We start from the raw sequence: 23,350 nt of genomic DNA, 5'->3' as shown, positions 1-23,350 counted from the left end.
GCCACAACATAACATGATTTTAGTGTGAAAAAAATCACTTACCTTTTCTGCATAAAGTTATTGTCAGTTTTACAACTTTTTACATTCCATGATGATGAAATATCAACAAACCCTAAAACAACTGTAAAAATTACAACTTTACAGCTCAGATAATACATGAGTTTTAAGAGAAGAGTAAATGCTTTTATAAAGTTATAAGCTTCACAGTTCTGCCTTTAATCCCTCAGAAATTGGACCCCACTTTCATTGTAAGTGCCTCTCTGTAACTTCGATGTTTGCTTTTTTAAAGAAAAGGGGCATGACAAAATAATTTTTTGTGGTAATCAACAATATGCCACAAATACAGTTGATTGATCTTAACTTGTATAGAACCTGGAATATTCTTTTAAGCTTTTTTCATAGGTAGTTTTATTCATATTCATGTAATGTTTCTATGTTTTGTTTTCCGTTTTTGCTTTTTAAATGTGTATATTGGAATCAGGCAGGTAGTTGGTCTTGTGACGAGAATACTGTATTCTAGATTCTAAAACATTTATTGTAGTATTTATTGTGTGTACTATGAATTACTGAAGATAAGGAAGGTAAAGTATGCACTGTAAAGTAGTTTGATTGCCTCATGTATTAAAAGATGTCGTAAAAACACTGATTACTTTGATAGCAGTGATAACAGTTTAGTTTAGAATATATGTTTTTAATAGTGAGACTACAATCTGTAAAGATACATTAGCATGTTTCCAAGGAAACGTATGAGAAATGTAAGTAAATATGTGTGATTATGAGTACTGAGACATTGAGTGTATCTCCAGTGTGTGTGTGGGCTTTGAGCCAGAGAAGTATGTGGCTTTAGAGTGCTCTCTTGTTGATTAATGGTGGCATGTGTGTGTCCCCAAGGCAGAGCTGCACCATGGGGCTCACCTGAGTGAACTATGTGGGCTGGACACTGCTGAGGCAGGGAACGGTGAAGGCCTCAGGACGGAGCTGTGTCAGTGTTCATTAGGAGAGCTTGTAGAGGGACACATGGAAGAAAGGTAGAGGAAGAAAAGAATAGAGCCATAGATTTCAGCCATAGCACAATATGTGTTAGTATTTAAAAATGTTTATTAAAAAAATCGAAGCTTTGTATTTTATGCCTTTTTTCCCAAAGCAATGTCAATTATTCTAGCTATACTATGCTTCTATTCAAGTACTGTCTGAAATGTTTCAGGCATGACGACTGTATACTTTTTAAAGTATAGCCATGAATATTAAAATGTCTGTACATTATAACTGGATAATGTCAAAGTGCAGTGAGGGAGGGAGAATGGTGTGTGTTTGTATTGAGTGAGAGTTCAGTCAGAGGTTAGCTGTCATTGAGCACCAGGCAGTGTGCTGTGGGAGAGGAAAGCAAATCTGAGCTCTCAACTGGAACCTCCTTCAGACCACATGAGCCGATCCCAGAGTGATATTAACCTGGTTTCACTCCACTGCCGTGAACTCCAGACACAGCAGGCCGATTGCCAAGAACATCACAGCATGAGAAATGTTCGGTGGAATATGCACATGTACAAATGTATAAATAGAGACTCTGTTGTAGGGGAGTATTGTAGGGAGACAATGTTCCTTCTCCATCTTTCTTGCTTTCTTCATCCTGATTTCCACAAACCAAATTGGATTTCACATGATTAGCTCATGGAGAGAAATAATTGGAGGAATCCCCTCCCTTTCCCCTCAGCCAGACCAGAGCCCCTCATGGATGATGGAAAGCTGCAGTTCCTTACACCTCCAGCAGGGTTCTAAAAGCACACTTAGGGGGAAGATAAAAGAGGAAACAAAGGTTACAGTAAGTTCTGAATACTACCATACTGCTCTCCGTATCTATCTATATACTGCAGAAATAGTAAGATAAGTGTGGCAATGCACTATTCCAAACATAGAAAATACAAATAAAATACAGAGAAGAAAAAAAGAGAGAAAGTTAATAAACTCCATTAAGGCAAAGATCGTCTGTGCATCATGCATGAGGCCGAAAACAGATTAAGGAAACAGAATGGGAAACACTTCTAAGAAATGACTGAGAGCATCATTCCTACAAATACTCATTAAGCTGGTTAAAATCATTGCATTGAATAGGATATTGTTTTTAATCAATGCCAGCAACATCAAAGTGACTAAAGACACCAAATTTGAATAAATAATTAGGTTTATTAATAATAATAACAAAAAAAATCTTATAAGTATATTGTTAATTAGCCTAACTCTAGGCTGTATATGGTTGCCAAGTAACTTGGCAAATTAAAAAATATATTCTGGGTTCAATACAATTGATATGATTTATGGCGTAATGTTTTTATTGTGGCTATTCTTTTTAAACAATGTAGTTTAATGTTTATGGACGGGCACCATTCACTTCCATTTATTTTGTTTGTTTTTGTTTTGTTTTTTTTTTGTGTCAGACAGGCTGGTTTGAGTATTTCTTTAACTGCTGATTTCCTGGGATTTTTAAGCACAACAGTCTCTAGAGTTTACTCAGAATGGTGCCAGAAACAAAAAACATCCAGTGAGTGTCAGTTCTACAGACGGAATCATTTTGTTGATGAAAGAGGTTAATGGAGAAGGGCCACTGCTGCATTTCCCAAAAGCATTGTAAGTCTCAGTAGATCATAGAGATTGCACCAGTGGTTTCTATGATCCACTAAAGCTTAATATTCTTTTGGGAAATGCAACCAAGACTGGTTCGAGTTGACAAAAAGGCTACGGTAACTCAGATAACCACTCTGTACAATTGTAGTGAGCAGAAAATCATCTCAGAACACACAACATGTCGAACCTTTAGGTGAATGGGCTTAAACAGCAGAAGATGACATCGGGCGCTTTATTAGGACCATAGTGTTCATAATAAAGTGGCTCAGGAAGTGTAGAATTAATACAAAATTTAATTGTGCCATCACAGCTGTGTATATATTGGCTACGCTATGATAACTTTGAACATGATTCTTTCAATCAGATTTTAAAGACATAACAATCCGTTTTATAATCAACAATTATCTTTTGATGGGATGAGGACATGGGGTGTGAGGAACCGAGAGACAGTCAAGGAACATGTCATATCAAAATATCAAAACAGCTGTTTCTCTGGGTCAAGTTTTTCACACTTCCAGGACTTCTTTGGTAACACTCACCTTGAGTCACTTTCTTTGACATACACACATACAAACTTTTGTCCTCAGTGTAACATATATTGCCCCGTTGCAGTGGGTGTAATAAGGATGGAGGGAGGGGCAAAAGACTAGTGACCTTAGGTGTCACATGGAGTATCTAATTTGGCTGACAGTGACGTGCAAATGTAACCTTGAGTCTTTGATTACCTTTCAACAACAAGGTGCTTTTGGATTGGTTGTGCTAAACTTGTGCATTTGGAGTGTTGTGAATGGCAAGCTTCTATATGAGCTCAAACAGAGTTCCAGTGCTCTCGCACACTAGTCACCATAGTTCAGATTATAAGAATATGGTAAAAGATTTGCATATACATGTCTGTGATTGTTAGATTGTATGTTGCAAGGTCAAAGCGTGTTGGTGTGCCCAAGCTATGGACTTTTGTGATAGACAGGTGATGATGTTTACACTTTTAACCTGTAGAGAGGAGATGCGAGACAACAGTCTCATGAAAAGTTGTAATAATTTGTAAGGGATGGCGAAATCGTAAGATATCATGTGACTTGGCTCGTACGAAAAGGTACAACTATTTAACAAGCTAAATTTCAAATTGATACAAAACATGCATCACATTTAGCCAGCCTCCTATCTGAGATTTAGGGGTGGGTGAGGGGTTAGACTTTATGGTTAAGTTTAGGTTTATGTTAGTGGTTAAATTAAAAGTCATGCAAATATGGGTCAAGAGCTTCAGTTATTATTCACATCAACCATCAGAATGGAGAAAAAAATGTGATCTCAGTGATTTCGATCCTGACATGATTGTTGGTGCCAGATGGGCTGGTTTGAGTATCTCTTTAACTGCTGATATCCTGGGATTTTCACACATAAGGGTATCTAAATTTTCTCAGAAAGGTGCCAAAAACAAAAAACATCCAGCAGGTGCCATTTCTGCGTACACAAATGCCTTGTTGATTAGAGAGGTCAACAGAGAATGGCCAGGGCAGCATTCCCCAAAAGCATTGGAAGCCTAAGTAGATCATATAAATCATTGGCGCCAGTGATTTCTATGCTCAACTTAAGCTTGCAATGCTTTTGAGAAATGCAGCCCAGACTGGTTCAAGCTGACAGAAAGGCTAAAATAACTCAGATAACCCGCTGTACAATTGTAGAGAGAAGAACAGCATCTCAGAATGCACAACCTTGAAGCGGATGGGCTAAAATAGTGGAAGACAGCGTTAGGGACTTTATTAGGACCGGGGCTGGACTGAGAAGAGAAATCGGCCAGGGATTTTACATGGCAATTGGCCCAATTGTTGAGCGGGTGGGGGGATGGGTGTTTGCTGTCGTTTTCTGCATATCGCCCTGCCATTTTGTGGTCTGTTCTGCATAACACAGCGGCTGTTCTGCATAACACTTATCGCGGCCCATTCGGCACTTTCGCGGCCGACCCACCGGCCCATTCGGTTCTACCAATGGCCATTCCATCCCTGATCGGCCCCAAAGTGCGTCAGCCCACCAGAAAAATGTCCGGAATGCCAGATTACCAGTCCAGCCCTAATTAGGACCATAGTGTTCCTAATAAAGTGTGCAGTGAATGTACATGTGGGTTAAAGCTATCAGTTCTGAGGTTGGGTTTCCATCCCGTCTTAAGGTCTTTGCCATCTCACATATACAAATACACTCCTACATACTGAACGTCAAGAGTGTCTGAAAATGAGAAGTAACCCTGGTTTGGTTTAAATGTTTCCACCTGTCCACCCTGTCCTTACAATATCATCTGGACCTCTGATCTCTGAACACACATGCACACACAAACACACACAATTTTCTGCTCTCTCTTCCAACTCTTGAACCCCCTACTCTGGTTTCTGACAGCTCTGAAGAGTCACACATATCTCATATGATAGGGAGGCTGCACTTACTACTGAGTCTTGAAATCACAATCTGCTCAAGAATCCTAGCACCACACACAAACATAAAGACACCGGCAGCCACTGAACTCAAGACTGAATTTTTCAACCCCTAAAAAGGATGGACGTAATCAATACTCTGAATGGCACTATTAGAAAGACTTTGTTTTAACTGCTCCACCTAGATGTGGAGTACCTTCAGGTTGGCTGGGAGAAGCCAGCCTTCACCTTGTTCACCACACTATAATAATTTTGTCTATCTTCACTCTGTAGCTGAACAGGCCTCGATTCCAGACTCATTCTGCAATGCTCATTCATTACCAAGCCTCAGAAAATCTTGATGATTTCCAATTAAACACACTGACATACACAGACTCTTGACTATCATGTGTCCTGATTGATAAAGAAGAGTTTGTAAATGTAAACCATGTTTACAGTTAGGGGAAGAGATAAGGAGCGACAGAGAAGTGGTCGTGTTATTCTTGGAGAGGAGAAGCGAATGAGAAAAAAGAAAGAAAGGGATTAGGGATGAGAGGGCATCTCAGATACCAACCTAAAACACTGATGTGGAACAACTTGTTAGTCAGTCAATGCAAGCAGTCTATATCACCATTCAACCAGTCATGTGTGTCTTACACTATACACACTAACTCAAACTACTATACTAGCAACAGTACATGAGAGAGAGAAAGAGAGAGTGAGAGAGAGAGAGAGAGAGAGAGAGAGAGAGAGAGAGAGAGAGAGAGAGAGAGAGAGAGAGAGAGAAACTCCCATTTCTCTTTTGGTATCTGATTCCAGGAGGATTGAAAGAGAAGCCCTACTTTTCCTCTGTCTCTTCTTACACACACACACACACACACACACACACACACACACACACACACAGTGTTGAATGAGACTTATATGAGCACAATAGACTTGTTTACCTCATACACACACACAGCATGTTGCCACAAGGTATTTATATTTAAAATGGAGAATAGAAAAGAGTGACAGAGGAAAGAGTTGATCAAGTGAATCATGCAAAGGCCTCAAAAATTCTTATTAATAGCTCAAATAGCTCTTAAATTCCCAGGCAATATTTGAGTTGGTGAATGCGTTCAGCATTTATGGTATAATTTAAGCTATACCTCTGCTTCTGTCTGATGGCCTGCTGGCATTTGCTCTGGCCTTCCTCAAGCGTGAGGAAGGAATTTCTCCTCTCAGATAACCTCTTGCTCTGAATTCACACAAGAATGTGAGAAGAAGCAGAATAGATTTTTTTCCCCCTTTTGTTATTGCCAGTTTTAAAATGCACAAAACACATTTTTAGTACTGTTTAGGAAGACAGTTTTAATTTATTCGAATAACTGATAAATATTACCCCAAAAAGTGATCATAATAATATGCATTCCCATTTTTACACCATAATCGCGAGCATAGGCTATTGGTTGCTTTAACAATAGATAAAGTTGTAAAACTGTAGATTACATTTTTATATAAATTTGATGACTGGAGATAATATAACCTATACTTTATATAAATATGAAATATTTCACCTTGCTGATGCTTTCCGGGTTAATGTGCAATGCATCTGCAGGTACTTAAAATATATGCTACTTGCTTCAGACGCCTCGTTCTCTCAGCGGGTTCTTCCATGCGCCTGGTCAGCGCCGGGTCACGATAAGTTCACCGACGCATTTTAACACATTCAGTTACATGAACCCTGACGGCCTGCTGAGTAGGCGCTCCTCTCCACTTTTGATGGATAGTGAAGAATTTTTTATTTTATTTATTTATTATTTTTTTTTTAATGTTGGACCTGCATAATTTTTAAGGGCAAACGGTCAGGAAACTTAGTGCAGAGCTCAGTGGCCCATCATAACGATCACATTATTATTAGTAGTAGTAGTAGTAGTAGTAGTAGACTTTATTATGAATATTATTATTATTAGGCTATTATTATTATTGTTAATAATAATAATAATTTGATAATTAACGAATTGTCAAATTAAATGATTAGCTTATGTTAGATTTTATTTGAAATTATCATAACGATAATAAAATCTGTAGCAATAACATTATGCTGTTTATCGTTAAAACGATTAAAAAAAAATGACATTGATTTAGAATGATTAAACACATTCTTTCATATTGTGTTTAAAATTTAACTGATTTAGAATGATTAAACACATTCTTTCATATTGTTTTTAAAATGTAACTGATTTAGAATGATTAAACACATTCTTTCATATTGTTTTTAAAATGTAACTGATTTAGAATGATTAAACACATTCTTTCATATTGTGTTCAAAAGCACTTTTATATCTATAATGATTACATTTAGAACTAACAACTATATAGGCTTATTAATTTATAATAAGCATTATATTTGTCTTAAAATTAATGTAAAGGCAATTCGAAATGCAAATGATTTAAAAATACACTTGTTAAGAACTTACGATAAACTATATGTCCTATCATGGTGTAGCATTAAGAAGAAAAAAAACAGATTATGTAAACTGAAAGGAAAATATATTAGCGAGTGCTTTCATGGCAGTTAATTAAAGTGAGATAGTGGCGTGGACACGCAAATGAATTGAGCTATTTAAATAGACACTAAAATAAAAATTCAGCAGCGATGTGCGTAAAAAAAACAGAGGTATCAGATTACTCCATAATATATTTAACAATTAAGAATACTTTTGTTTATTTTTTTATTTGATACATATATTTCGAAATGTGTTAATGGCTAAAAACGGAGAATTATTTCTTGTTTGCCGTTTTTTTTTTTTTTTTTTAATTTCCAGACCTCATTTAAACGCCTTTAATCATATTTACCACGAAATGGGGGAAAAATTAAATGTCTACAATATATTGACAGCATGTGGAAAAAGCTAAGTGAATCAAAAGAGCTGGCCGGAGGAGGGAAACGAGCTAGTAAATTCTGAAGGGACAAAGTGAATCCCCAGAATGGTGCTCGCAGCGCAAGCTGAAGGGAGAGACCTTCGTGTGACCCCGGCGAGATGGAAGCCCGTCCGAAGCTCCTGACAAACTGACCCACGCATTTCGAGTATTAATTTGGCCTGAACTTTGCGTGAACCGAGGCCAGGGGAGAGGCAGGCCAGGGATGTTTGTGGCAGGGCCCAGGGCAAACCTGTCTGCCTGAGCAAATATTGAGGCAGTCCGTCAGAGGTTTCGGGGATGAAATGGAACTGTCAAGCCCGCGTAAACTTTGGGGAAGAGGTGAGGCCAAAAGAGAGTGCACAAGGGGAAAAATTATTGGGTAAGCTTGTTTCCTGAAATGTTCGAAAAACGACCCCCAAACCTTTCCGACCCCCCTCCAACTAGTTGTCTTCACCACTTGTCAGCACCCTCAGAGTTCATTCCCCAGATCTTCCACCGGAGTTTGCCCTCTCTCGCTCACCCGCTTTGCTCCCCATGTGTTTTTGAGGTGACACTGAAGAAAACTGAGTTTCGACATTTGATGTGGCACCCAAAATAAAAATAAAAAATATATATATATATATATATATATATATATATATATATATATATATATATATATATATATATATATGTATATTTTTATTTTTATATATATATATATATATATATATATGGCATATATATATATATATATAGCCTTATATATATATATCTTTATTTTATTTATTTATTTATTTATTTTTGCAGGTTGTTCAGTATACTTAATTTAAATGAACTAAAGCAACACATTACTATACATTTTTTTCTTAACTTGATTTCATTACGTTCAATACAATTCAATTTGTAAAACCGAAGTTTACTTAATCAATTTGAGTTAGAACTACATGAATACTTTTTGTAGCATTGATGAAACTGGGCAGGGGTTTTCCATTTCCCAGCATGCTTTGCTGGATTGGGTGCACAAATGTTGAAAAAAATGTTATGCATTTTTGAATAAGATCAGAATAGGAAGAAATTATTCATGTTTAATGTTATGTTGTACTGACATTTAAAATGATTGTTTGTTAGGCTGGAGTTTTTGGAGTTGCCATTGCGGTGAAGATTGGCACTTGTTCTTAGTTTGTGGAGTTTGATTTGTGTTTGATTTGAGTGATTCTTTGATCTGTTAGCAGTTGCCATCCAACTGACAGTGCAACAGCTTCACTGTCATTACGCTTGTTCACCTGGCATATAATAATGATTAAAAAATGTAGATGGACTAACTTAAAACAATTAATAAGATCGTATCTAGTTGTTCTGAAAAAAATAATTTAAGTTTGTACAACTTTAACAAGAACATTCTTGAATGTCAGTTCAAACCAATTCTCTTTTGTTGGAAATGTTTTTTGTTTGATTGCGTGGCAAAGTTTTTGTAAATTTATTTAAATTCAGTGAACTTCTTGAGTTGGGGTTTCTCTTGGGGTTACTCAATGAGTTAAGTGTAAATTTAAAGTGCCATCAACATTTATGAGTTGGCTTACTCAATTTTTCAAGTTAAGAGCAATAAACATGCATGTGTAGTACAACATTAAAATCTGAAAGTTATATTAACTTAAACTTGGGGGTTTATTAACTTTAACATTGATGTAACTGATTGACTAAAACATTTGAGTTCTGCTAACTTATTAGGGTTTGATTGTAAAAGAGGTGAGTGACAGTGGGAGTGGACTTATTATCATAGAATGTAGTTTATCTAAATGTTTCATGCTAGACGGTCATGGACACATGAGTAAACATTAACAAGCAAATCACAAAATGTAAAGGCATTCCATAATCAATACACAATACTGGCGTTATGAAAGGAATATATTGGGTTAAAAACAAGTTAAGCTCAAACAACAGTGGTTAAGTCACAGTGTTGCAAGCCACAAAAATGTTGGTTCATCCCTCCAAAGTTTGAATGATGCACGTACAATGGAAGTGAATGGGGCCAATTTTTTTTTGGAGGGTTTAAAGGCAGAAAAATTAAGCCTACAATTTTATAAAAGCACTCATATTAATTCTTCTGTTAATCTTTGTGTATTATTTGAGCTGTAAAATGCATTAAATTGTAATTTTTATGATGTTCATGATTACGTCGTCCTGGAAAACGAAGTTGCTTAATTTGAAAGGACTTACTCAGAAAATGTTAGTAAGCGATATTATCGCACTAAAACCAAGTTAACTTGCATAATGTTCACACTTTGTGGCTATACTTTTGAATCAGTGAGAATTTTAACAGTTACGGATCGGCTCCATTCACTTTCATTGTAAGTAAGCTACCTCACTGGAAACCAGGACGAACCAAACGTATGTTTTGTGGTAACCAACAGTATGCCACGAATGCTGTCGATTGAGCTTGTATGGAACCTGGAATATTCCTTAAAAATGAAGAATGGCAGAAAACATGAGTTTAAAAACAAATGAGTGAAAACAACAAAATTCGTTTTTAGGCTGCACGATTATGTGAGGGTTGTTTATTCATACCCTCATATACATATACTTTTTTTTAAAAAAAAATTTTTTTACAAGTTTTGTTTTCGTTGTTTACTCTGGAGTTAGCCTACCTCCATCTGACAGGGAATCGGACCGGTGAAATATGTATTTTCTTCATATTATAATAATTGCTTCTTGCTAGCGCACATTGAATAAAAGTCAGAGACCAGTCTATTTTCAGTTTTTCAGAGTTCAACTAAAGTTAACTGTGACCTCTACTTAAACCCCCCTACTGTAAGCATTACTTTACGTTTCAGTGGAGACCAGGGAGTTTGACCGCGGGGAATGGGGGTTGGATCAAAGGCCCGTTTAGGGGGTACAGGACAAACGCCCCGAACAGCGTGACTGAAATCTGCACCAACTGCACCAGCAGATGGTCAAAAGAGAACCACAGAGCAGTTACTTATAGACTTTATTTCCTTTATATTGTGTATTGTGCAAAATATCTGTAAAACAAATATTGTTTGCGGACGTTTAGAGCTTTTGCGTTTATAGTGTGTTGATAATGATTATTATTTAGGACTTTAAAGGATGCCTTTCGTGTTAATAGATGATATACCGAACTTTTTAATTCTGTGCACCGTAAATGTATATTTATAAATGTAAGTCACATCTAAATACCATTTTTGAACAGTTCTGAAGTTGTGTTCAAAAATCAGTTTACACTGGACAATGCCTGCTAAACTTCCGCCGTTTCATGCTTAAAGGAACTTTTTGTTAGTACAATATGTGTTGTCTTTCTTAACGCAAAAACACTGGCCTGGTGAGAGGTGAGACGGATGTGTTTCAGTAACAAAACCACCCAGGGAGCTGGTGTCCGTCAATGCCGCTGCAACAAGCGTTGAACTCCAAGTGGACCTAATGCTAACACAGTTTCCAAAGACCAAACATATCTATCATAGCACCAGTTTACTGATTTAATTCGACAGATTTTTTTTATCTATGACTTTAATGACTGAATGTTTCCCCAACTCTCAATTAATTGTCAATGACATTTCACCCACAGCCAGATTTGTAGAGCCAATGTAAAATGTCAGTCATTTTTGTCCTCTTAGAAGGCATTAGTTGTTGTTAAGCACTCGGTGTTAACTCAAGGCCTGTAGCGCACTCCTCTAAAGATTTATGTTTTGAAAGTGTTTAACAAGTCAATAAGAAGTCCTCAACACTCAATAACTCATATGCACCGCCCACATACAGGAATCCGTTTCGTTTCCGTTTCATGTCTTGAAAGCAGATTTTGCTTTTAAATTCATAGTTAGTGCAGATTGTGCCACCCTTTAGCTAATGTGTGAGATAGTCTCTTTGTATGTTTTGATATACCAGAGAGGCTCTGAGGTAAAAAGTTCACCGTGAACAACCCTGTTTGCTCAACAACATTCCGTGCTGCTATGAGCATGCTTAAACTATTGACTGGTGGTCGTTTTCTCACCCCCCGCCACATGAGAATGTGTTGGAAGTGAAGTTTTTGTATTATTGTTATTATTATTATTATTATTATTATTATTATTATTATTATTATTATTATTATTATTATTATTTTAAACCAGAGAAACAAGTGAAAATGGGAAAACTTATATTAACGTCATATACAATATAGGCCTATAGGCTACTACTCCAGTCGGTGTTTAACAAATAAAAAATAGAGTCAGTAAAATATTATTTTTATTTGAGGTAGATATAGAGATGACAAAATAATCTGATTGAAACATTCATCACAATATGTCATACAGACATCAACTAATAAAACTCAGCTCGTCTGCGCATACAAAATACCAGACTAAAAAATCAAATTCTGCAAATGTTTCTGTAAAAAAAAAAAAAAAAAAACAAGGCATACCCTGTAACCGCATAGTGCAAAGAGTCCAAAACCCCCTTACCATAGCTACAATTCACAAACCTCAAAAATATTAAATGCATACACCCAATCAAAAATATTTTCATAAAACACAACATTAAACACGAATCCACTTTTTGACAGCACAATAGGTAAAGTCTTCCCTGTAAAATCATTTAAGTTTGTTTAGGCATTTGTAAACATGGTGAAAGTGCATTACATATATCATCATTGTAGAAATACCCTGTATAATACACACGTTGTGGATGGAGGGTTGGAAGTTTTGCTAAAAGTGTCTTTGATTTTCACCTCTTTATGTGTTTTTCGAGTTACTTTAGTTTCATAAAAAGAATGGACATCTAACAAAAGAACACGAGAAGAGTCTTTCGGGCACATTGTGGAATGCTTAAATTAATAGACTTTAAGATTAAGGTTGTTCAGTGCCCCTTGGTTAGCCTATGTTCGTCCGTCAGGCCTCCGGGCTTGGGGAAGCACCAGGGGATGTTGAAATTGAGTGATCCGAGTGGTCCTCGAGGTCTTTAGACGAGGTGGACGAAGCAGGCGCGAGTCCCTCCTTCTCTCGCTTCTTCTGCTTCATTCGGCGGTTCTGGAACCATATTTTAACTTGTGTCTCGTTCAGCTCGAGCGTGGCAGCGATTTCGACTCGCCGGGCTCGCGTGAGATACTTGCTAAAGTGAAACTCCTTCTCGAGCTCTGTAAGTTGTTTGGTTGTGAAATTCGTCCGAATAGTGTTTTGCGGGCCCAGTCCGAACTCGGCCACTTTAGCTGTGAGAACAACAAAAAAAAAAGAATGGTTAGAAAGATGTTTATCAAACAATTAAACACAAATTAATGACAATCTCATTAGCTCGTATCCTAAACACAGCACTGGCTTTTCAGTGTGCTCGTGTTGGACTTCAGGTCTCTTTATTATATTTATTAGATCATTTAAATTACAGTAGCATACAAGGGGATTCAACAAGTTCATCGGTATCGCAAACTTTTGTTAACCTTGCCATAATCCACGTGTTTGAGTATGTTATCAATTTAGTAAAAACTCATAGCAATTCAATACTCCCCAAAGATGGCTTTATGACCAGTCAATTTGTATAGTAAGTCAAATGGTGGCCCCTATGCGTTAGAGTTTGAGCATTCAATCGTTGTGAGGCAAACACGGCTAGGACAGGAGAGGAAAGCTTAAGAACACAATGGGGGCCTACAAAAACGAATGTTGCGCGGTGAGAGCCGGGGACAAGCTAAAGATAACAGTGTTGGGGCACTTTCCTAGGGCGTACGAAAGCATGTCTGGTCCATGCATTAACGCAGGGGGAGACGAGTTGAAACTAAAGTGAACGTGCACAGGCCCGACTTGTCTCTAATCGCGTCTGGTCTTACCATTCTAAAATTGTTCGAATTGAAACAGGATACAACTTTGCAATTTGCCTATTATGTTTTAGATTTTCGTTTTTAAATTAATGAAATGCAGTCCAGTTTATCTCGAAACGGTCGAAGGGCATCCTTTCCGCCAAATTTGTTCTTGTTTCACACACGGGGAAATGCAATCCACCTGTTTTAGGGGGGTTCCGTTTGACTTTCATCCAGTCGAATGTCTTTCCAGGTGGTGACTGATCCGTGTCCCTCTCTTGGGAGGCCGTTAAGTCGGCGTAGGTGCCTTGTGAGTAGCCTCGCTGGTGGTCCTGGCCTTCGCAGCCATGATGTTGATAAGGTGCGGCTGGGACGGCTCCCTGCGCCCCGCAGTATGCGCCTGCCATGGAGCCATAGTGAGGACCGACATTTGGAGTTGAAAAACCTGATGAGTAATACATTCCATCCTGCTCGGGGTTAATGAAATACTGTTGTTGTGCATAGTCCGGGTTGGCACAGGCCTGGGTCCCATAACTCGTGGTTCCTGTGCCACCGAAGGTGAGGCCAGTGCCACTTTGCTGCGTTTGTTGCTGGTGATGCGCGTATACCCCGCTCTGGTGCTGATGTTGTGCAGTTGATGGCTGGTTGCTCCCCCCTACGTATAGTCGTCCATCAGCGTTAAAGCTGTCACTTGTGTGTGCAGTATGGAAAGGGGCCGAGAACGCCTGGTCGAAGTGGTGGTATCCAGCTTTGGGCGAGTAGGCGTTCATCGTCCCACGGTTACAAATTGTGTACTCCAAAAAAGTGTTCTTTCTGGAATTGTCCATGCGCAAGTAATGGCGGAGGGTTACCCTAAGAGATTGGGAGAGCCGCCTGTTCTGCAATCTCGCAACAGTATGTCATACGAAGGGGGGAAATGCTTACCTCCAGAGTATTTGCTCATGCTTCCCTATAACACATCTTTACCTCAGCTGCTGGTCACGTGAGACGTCACGGCGCCAATGGTGAGGGGACCTTCAGAAGTTTGTCAGCGCACGGCGACCATCCATCACGCGCTTGACATTTGCATGACAAAGCCACTTCAATCAAAGTAGCCCATCAATCTGATAACAGCTAGAATATGTCAAACCCTGCGTGAAAGGCTCTCCGAAAGAGAGAAAAAGAAATAAAGAAAGCGTTTCAAACGTTGCATTGAGATTTAGCTCTTCATCTCATCGTATCTCTGTCATACCAGCCGCATTTAGTTTCTAATTTCAAACTGTTTAGTGGGTTTAGTTTAGTGAAAAGTGTGTTTTTCTTCAGAATGTAATGGGTTGAAGTATATATTTTGTCCATATTGTTAACAGTAGGCCTAAGCTTTCAATGTTGCCAATAAAGCTGGCCAAACTCAGATTTCATTGTGTGTGTGTGTTTAGGACGGAAATCTGTTGAACACTCGAATTGGAAGTGACGCCATGGTTCACAGATCGGTCCGGGTTGGCTTTGGATCTGTCTAATTGAATCATTGAACTGATCTGTTTCCAAAACGAAATTAGGCCGACAGCAAGCCTTCTGTTTTGTCCAAACTAGCAGGGAAAGAACGCCAACGAGTTATTTTCTCTCGCTGCCAGTAGAAACGTGTGCTGCCTGAAATTATCAATTATTTAGTTATTTTAATTGAGACTTAATGGAAATATTGTCACTCGGTGAATTCAACTACTGGTCAAAGTTGGGAAGATGGTCTGTAGGGCGAAACGTTTGTGACTCTCGTTTGGATATTTCCACTATTTTAACATTTTTAGATTATAAAACACCTAACAAATTCCCAACCTTTGGGTTATACGTCAAACGAACGAGTTGGATGGCAGGCGTTGGTGGACAGCAGGAGAAGAGAAGAGCTAATAATTAATTGGGATGACAATGCTGAGCAAGTCTTCCTCTTCATATAAACCCACGCTCCAAATTGGCAGCTAAAGAATTTCAAATATATTTACTCAGTAGAACATGTTGGTACAAGGGAGGGTAACAATATAACGCCCACAGTAATTTGTTATCTGTCGACTCACGTGCCAAGTGATTGTCTAGTTGGGCAGCCAAAGATTCAAACTAGGCTACTTGGAGTAGTTTTGTTACTACAGTTGCGATTCTGTATTTCACTCAAGTGTCCTCGAGGCTTTAAGTCACTTGGTTTTAAGTGTGTCGATCAGCTGATGGAATGCAGTGCCAGTAGCAATCGTATCAGTGCACGAGCAAGGTAACAGCTATTTAGAGCTCAAATATCTTTAAATAAAGTGGGCCATTCAAAATCTCTCATTTCCATGAACAATTGATTAACATGTAAGATTCAGCCAATGTTATTCGACATAAGGTTGATTTGCCAACCCCAATTGTTCTGTTTAAAAAACGTTCAGTTTAACGATTATTTAAATGACTGTACAAAACATCTTAAAATTGCAGACAGATGTGAGCTGCAAAACAAGTAAACAAGTTTGATGAAGGTGTATGTGTGGGAGAGATTTTGAAATATATGTGAGAGCGACTTTTCAGTAATACACTATAAAATATCTGAAATATCTGTGATTTATTGTGGCTTTACTGGTTTAATGATAATCCAATTGAATACATACATAGTGGTTTTGTACTGCTACATTATATCATAATAAATGTAGTAATAATAATAATAATTTTTTTTATATTTTATATTTTTTTATATTAAAATGTACTATATATATATAATAATAATATTTTTTTAATATTTAAATTCATTTATATATATATATATATATAATAATTTTTTAATATTTAAATTCATTTATATATATATATATATAAAATATTATTATTTTTATATTTATATTTTTATATTTAAATTCCATTTATATATATATATATATATATATATATATATATATATATATATATATATATATATATATATATATATATATATATATATGAATTTAAATATAAAAATTATAAAAATAAAAATAATAATATTTTATATATATATATATATATATATATATATAAATGAATTTAAATATTAAAAAAATTATTATATATATATATATATATATATATATATATATATATATATATATATATATATATATATATATAGTACATTTTAATATAAAAGTATATATTATTATTAATTACAATTATAAGATACATTTATTATTATTATTTTGTTAAAACACCAAAAGAGTCAATATGATTTTACATAAAATGTATATTATATTTCAATATATAAGTATATATTATTATTTATAATCATATTAATTATATTATTATTATTATTATTATTATTTAGAAGCAAAAAAGTGTTTAGTTAATTTTAAGTTATTATTTTAGACCCGAAAAGTATATCATTTTAGTGTTACCATCCTTGTTATTATAATTGTAGTCTATCAATTTATTAGAAATACGTGAAATACGTTGTCCTCCGGAGTTTGCGAAATGGCCCAATTTGTACAGAACATACAAACACTATACAACCAAAACTTAATGTATAACTCACATTGATGAATTAATTCGAATATCTATAATTAAGTTTATTCACATCGCTAGTTTTAGATTATAGATTTTTTATTTATTTATTTATTTTACTTTTTAGCTGTAGCATAGCCGCAGCTTTGTTAGGTCGAATTGGCGTCATAGCATGTCACGTGATTAATGTTTGTGAACTGTGAAGGTTATGTCTGAAATCATGTAATACATCTCTGAATTATGAAACAAACTATTTATAAAAGATGTATGGAATAATATATTGGTAAGCTAATGCTTTATTTGTATACTAATGATATACAAGTATAATAATATTATATATATATATATATATATATATATATATATATATATATATATATATATATATATATATATACACCTTAAAGAAGTTCCTAGTGTATAATTTAAACACTTGGCTGCTAAGCTCCTTTCCTATTTTGCTAGGCAAAACTTAAAATTCAGTTGAATGTAATGGGTCTCCCATCACAACTACCTTTGATTCTTTGCATACCCAAGTCATTAACTTGCATAATGAATGGCCCTTGAAGCCATTCAAATGTAGTTTTCTTTCTTCGTTCCACATCATCTGCTCAGTAGTCAGCTCTTGTGCACTGAGCTGCACATGTTAACCTTAACACAACAGATGACATCTTGTTACTATTAATTTCCCCTTGCATTCCCTTAGCCCAGGCCTCCTAATATTGTCCGTTCTGAGAGCCGGCTCATTTCCTCCACTCACCACCCTTCTTCTCTGTTGTCATTGAGTAGCGGATGTGCGGTGAGCAGATTGACACACATTGGCTTATCAATAAGGTAAATTATGCTTGTAGGTGGACATTGAGGTTAGAGAATTTTACATGTAAAGTGCTTGGGGTATCAAGAAAATCGCTATACAAATTAAATGATTTCCTCATCCAACCATCCTTTAAGAGAGGTAAGACTTGCCAAACACACGATGTCAGTCACACCCTAATTTTCATATGCAGCTCATAGGTTAAATGAGCCGTACGCTTCATCTCTTAAACTATCCAAATCATTGTATAATAAACAAACTCTGGAAATTTAGATTTCACTTCCAAAGTGATCCCTATAATTTATCTTTTTCTGATGGTGCAAACAACCAAATGGGTGACGGAGTAGTGGGGGAAAAAAAATGCATCTGTTTGGGTCTTGGAGTTTTACCTGACTTAAGTACTCAAATAACATCCCAACCTTTAGAACTCAACCACCATCTCCACAAACTGCTGTATATGTCTCTCTTGTCTGTATTGGTTGCCTCTCCTTCAGTATAAATATGTGTACGCACTTAATTTTCTAGTGCATGCATATTGCTACAACACCATTCAATAAATCAAATATTTATCAGAGGCTGCCAGCATTATTAATTATATTCACTATAATGTACTCTCCTCTTAGACAAGCTATGCAAAGGATCTGCTTAAATTATTTCTAAAATACTGTACTTCACATTGGCTTATCTAGAAATCGTATTCTTTGTTAGGCCAAATCTTAGCACAGAAAGCAGAACAAGACAACAGTGAGACATGCAAGGAATATACAGAGCACAGTGTGTATGTTGATGTACTGTAGTGTTTGTCACTGTGGTTCAGACTCACAATCTGTTGCATGAGTTTGATCTCATTTAGTTGATTTCAGGTTGGTGTCAAACGAACGCCTCAGACAAGTAAAATTATGCCAAGTCCCCATGAATGTCTTGTCTTTTACTCTCTTATTCTCCCTCTCTCCCTCACACTATTTATTGTAAGCCAGTGACATTTCCAACACTTCACACCCGTGTTAGCCTTACTTTTTTAAAATAACATTTCACTTGTCTGTCGAAGGTAGATACAAAGCAAACTTGTATTCACTTAAACAATGTCATCCTCTTTCTCTTAAACCTTATCCTACAAAATCCTAACTCTCAGGATTTTACTTCAAACAATCTACCCAACCCACCTAAATCAACCAAAACGGAACAGTCTGCCCCAGAAACAAAGCTAATTCAACATTGCAAAACTTTAAAATCATAATTCAAAATAACCATTTCAGCTCCAATAACCACAAAGTAGTACACTTCTCATTGCATTATTACAATGGATTAAGCTTTATAAAATATTAATTATCCATTTTAAGTTACATCTTTCCATCTGAAACAAATATAAATATATACATTTCGTGTATAATATATAATATCTCTCAATTCATCTCAAGCCTTGCATACTTCTCACAACCTAAAGATAAACCAAGACCCCTGACCAGTAAGTTAACATTCAGTTTTAAACAACCTCCATCATCCACTTAATTACTGTGTCCATTTACTGGTGCATTACACTGTATATCATATACACATACAATGTAGTATTTCTCACCACCCCAATCTTAAATGAACCTCCCACTGTCAAATCTCTCACTGTGTACTCTCTCTTAGTCAACTATATTCAAATTGGATGTAAACTTTCTGGGCAGGTGCTGTCATTCCAGGTGGTTGAGTAGATAAGTGGAGGTAGCCCATGCGTGACTAATTCTGAAGTACTTTTGTTAGGTATGGACAGACACATTTTCATAAAGTCACTGGTTAAAAGTGTCATGCCATGTCATGGGGTCACATGCATTTAGTGTAGTATTTAATATCCATTATTAGGTCTGTGCTCCTTCCCAGTGTGCAAAGTTTACCTTTAAATAGATACTGGGGAAGGCAAAAACATCTTTGGTTTCAAAAGTGATAATACCATTTATTAATTTACAAATTTCTATTATATTCGTATTTATTTCAATTTCATAGTGCAAATATTATTGTTAGAAAGTTGATAGTAGCCTTATGTACACTGATAATTAATGGAGAATTGTTATGAGGTCACACTGTTCCAAGGTATATGAAGTTCCAAATATGAAGCGAGTGATAGAACACTTTTGGATTTTATTTGGAAACGTGCAGGTTTTAGATGGACATTGATTGCTCACAATACCTACATTTGTGTTTATCTGTTCAAGCTATTAATAAGTCATACATTAGGAAATATTTATGTAGCCATGGACCATATTCACAGTAGTGCCATTTTGTTTTTTGTTTTTTTGGCAGGGATAAAAATGAGGCTGTGAAGGATATACTTGAAATCTCTTCAATGGGTTGTATTGTTGTTTAAACAGTTTCTTCAAAGTAGATATTTGACAACACACTCCAGAAAGTAGAAGTTGTGAAAAATTATATGTGAAACTAGGACCCTTAAGAAGCTTTGCATAGTGCATGCCACTAAAGAGACTGCAGCTCTATCCCTCACAGCCCCTTTTTCATTCATCAAATATAGCGCTCCTGTGAATAAGACTATTATAGTATGATGTTTGGTATGCATGTCATCCATTTATCATTGGTGCCCTGCATGAATAATACTACAAATTACTTTCTACAATTGCAAAGGGGCTATGATTGTGAACATTAGCTGTTTATTGTGCACTGTGATTACTAGGTTTGCACACAGATACAGTGCTGTAAAAATGTATTTGCCTATTGTTCCAGATCATAAAATAAAAAATTATATTAGGTAAGTGAAACATGAGAAATCATGAAGCAATATTTTGAAGTCATTATTAAATGTATTCAGAAAGATGCCAAAAATTTATTAACTCCCTTAGTCTTGAAATGAAAAAAAATTAATTTGTTTATAATTATATTTAACTTTACTGCATCCCTGTTGAGTTGAAATTCCATATATATTGAACCATTCAATCAGAGAGAATTACCCACCTCCAAGCTTCTGAAGGTATGCAATGCAGCATCAAAATATATTCCTAAACATTTACTTTTATGCATTTTGCAGACACTTTTATCCAAAGAGATTTAAAGTGCACTTATTACAGGGACAATCCCCTTGGAGCAACCTGGAGTTAAGTGCCTTGCTCAAGGGCACAATGGTGGTGTCTGTGTGGTCGAACTGGCAACCTTCTGCATACCATTTCTGTACTTTAGCCCACTACACCAAACCACTCCCCAAACAGCTGAGATATATATTAGTCTGGAACAGGTAATAAAGCCATTAATATGGTTTTTGGACTACAGCGTGAGCCACCTCCAAATAGGTAATACTCGTGGTGGTACGTAATATTCACAGAAGTGGCCTGCCAGCTAAAATTTCTCTTATGTCAGAGTAGTACCTCTTATGGGAAGTTTCAAAAGATCCCATAAAAAACGTTAAAAAAACTGCATGACTTTCTCGCAGCAGCTAAGGTCAACAAAATTGACTTCATAAGGGAGGCATTTCTAGAAGAACAGCAAATCTCATCTCATGTTTGCTAAACACACCTGAATGATCCCCAAGCATTTTGTGATAATAGTCTATGGACAAAAAATGTAAAATGTTACTTTTTGGAGGATACAAGTCTTCCTCTATGAGAAGTAAGGCAAATACAGCATTTCACTGTAAGAGTATATCTATAGTGAAACAGTGGTAGCAACTTTATGGTAATGGGATGTTTTGCTGCTTTGGGACCTGGACGACTTATCATTGAAGGAAGCATGAATCCTGAATGTACAGTATTTGTGGCATTATACTGATTACCACAAAAATACATTTCAACGCGTCCCTCTTTTTCTTAAAAAAAAAAAAGCATTTTCAATGGAAGTTAATGGAGCCAATTTTTTTGAGAATTTTAAAGGCAGAAAAGTTAAGTTTATAATTTTATAAAAGCATTTACATTCATTCTTCTGTTAAAAGTCATGTATTATTAAGGGGCCTGTGTAGCTCAGCGAGTATTGACGCTGACTATCACCCCTGGAGCCGCGAGTTCAAATCCAGGGTGTGCTGAGTGACTCCAGTCAGGTCTCCTAAGGAACCATATTGGCCCTGTTGCTAGGGAGGTTAGAGTCACATGGGATAACCTCCTTGTGGTCGCAATTAGTGGAATTAGTTGACTCTCAATGGGGTGCGAGGTAAGTTGTGCGTGGATCGCGGAGAGTAGTGTGAGCCTCCAAGTGAAGAGTCTCTGCGGTGTCGTGCACGACGAGCCAAGTGATAAGATGGGTGGATTGACTGTCTCTGAAGCGGAACAAACTGTACGTGTCCTCTGCCACCTGGATTAAGGTGAGTAACCGTGCCACCATGAAGACCTACTAAGTAGTGGGAATTGGGCATTCCAAATTGGGAGAAAGGGGGATAAAAAAAAATGATAATTTTTTTTTAAATTTGTTAATTTGTTTAAATCATCATATTTACAGTCGTTTTATGGTTGGAAACAAAGTTGTATGATTATCTATAACTTTACTAAGGTTAGTAAGCGTTAGTAAGCGATTTTATCACACTAAAATCATGTTAAAACAATATTTTTCATGTCTTGTGGCTATACTTTTGAAACAAGGAGTATTTTAACATTAATGGATTGGTATTCGGGGTCGTAGCTCTTCTGAGCATGAGGCATTTCATCAATATCATGTGGTCAGTGGCAAATGACCAGACTCCAGCATTGCCATCTCACTTGATGCCGAAAAAAGCGTTTGACATGGTAGAATGGGGTTATCTTTTTAAGATTTTCGGGAATACTTTTATTGAATGGATTAAGTTACTTTATAGACACACGGTAGCGGCTGTACAAAAAAATTGATTCATGTCAGATTATTTTACTCTGGATAGGGGCAGCTGGCGGGGTTGCCCTCTTTCCCCATTATTGTTCTGTCTTGCCCTTGAACCATTAGCAGCCGCGATAAGAAAGGAGGATGATTTTCCAGGGGTGATGGCAGGAGGGGTGGCGCATAGGCTTTTGATTTACGCAGATTATATTTTGTTATTCGTCTCCAACCCTACCAGATCTATGCCTTGCCTCCACAGGATTATTAATTCCTTCTCTAAATTCTCAGGATACAGAGTCAATTGGTCTAAATGTGTACTGCCCAGTAACAGGTTTTCAACCGGGCAACTTCCAGTGTCCCAAACAGGGTATTAAGTATTTGGGCATTTTATTCAAAGCAAATTTGTGTGATTTAGATGTAATTTTAATTTCATTTTAAGTTAATTTTGAACCTTTAATAAAAAAAATTTGAGCGATGTGGGCAGGTGAGCTTCATTACATTTATCTATGACTGGGAAGGTTAATGTTATTAAAATGATTTGTATTCCAAAATTCAATTACCTGCTACAGTATCTCTCTGTACATGTCCCCCTCTCTTATTTCAAGCAATTTGATAGCATAG

At 36.5% G+C, this 23,350-nt stretch overlaps 2 protein-coding genes across 2 annotated transcripts in view; both read right to left on the bottom strand.

The window, feature by feature from the left end:
* Positions 1–12,971: 12,971 nt before the first annotated feature.
* LOC127652607 (homeobox protein Hox-B3a-like) overlaps positions 12,972–23,350 on the bottom strand; it is a 61,430-nt gene continuing 51,051 nt past the window's right edge. The window contains exon 3 of the mRNA XM_052138846.1: positions 12,972–13,104. The gene's annotated coding sequence lies outside the window, so the exon portion shown is untranslated. The remainder of the gene's footprint in view (positions 13,105–23,350) is intronic.
* LOC127652616 (homeobox protein Hox-B1-like) lies at positions 13,124–14,926 on the bottom strand. The gene has a single exon (XM_052138861.1). It carries the CDS (start codon positions 14,508–14,510, stop codon positions 13,791–13,793), a length of 720 nt encoding a protein of 239 aa, XP_051994821.1. The 5' UTR covers positions 14,511–14,926; the 3' UTR covers positions 13,124–13,790.

The sequence above is a fragment of the Xyrauchen texanus genome, chromosome 12 (genome assembly GCF_025860055.1).
Source record: "Xyrauchen texanus isolate HMW12.3.18 chromosome 12, RBS_HiC_50CHRs, whole genome shotgun sequence".
Taxonomy (NCBI): Eukaryota; Metazoa; Chordata; class Actinopteri; order Cypriniformes; family Catostomidae; genus Xyrauchen; species Xyrauchen texanus.
This window is presented reverse-complemented; position numbering and strand designations above follow the sequence as displayed.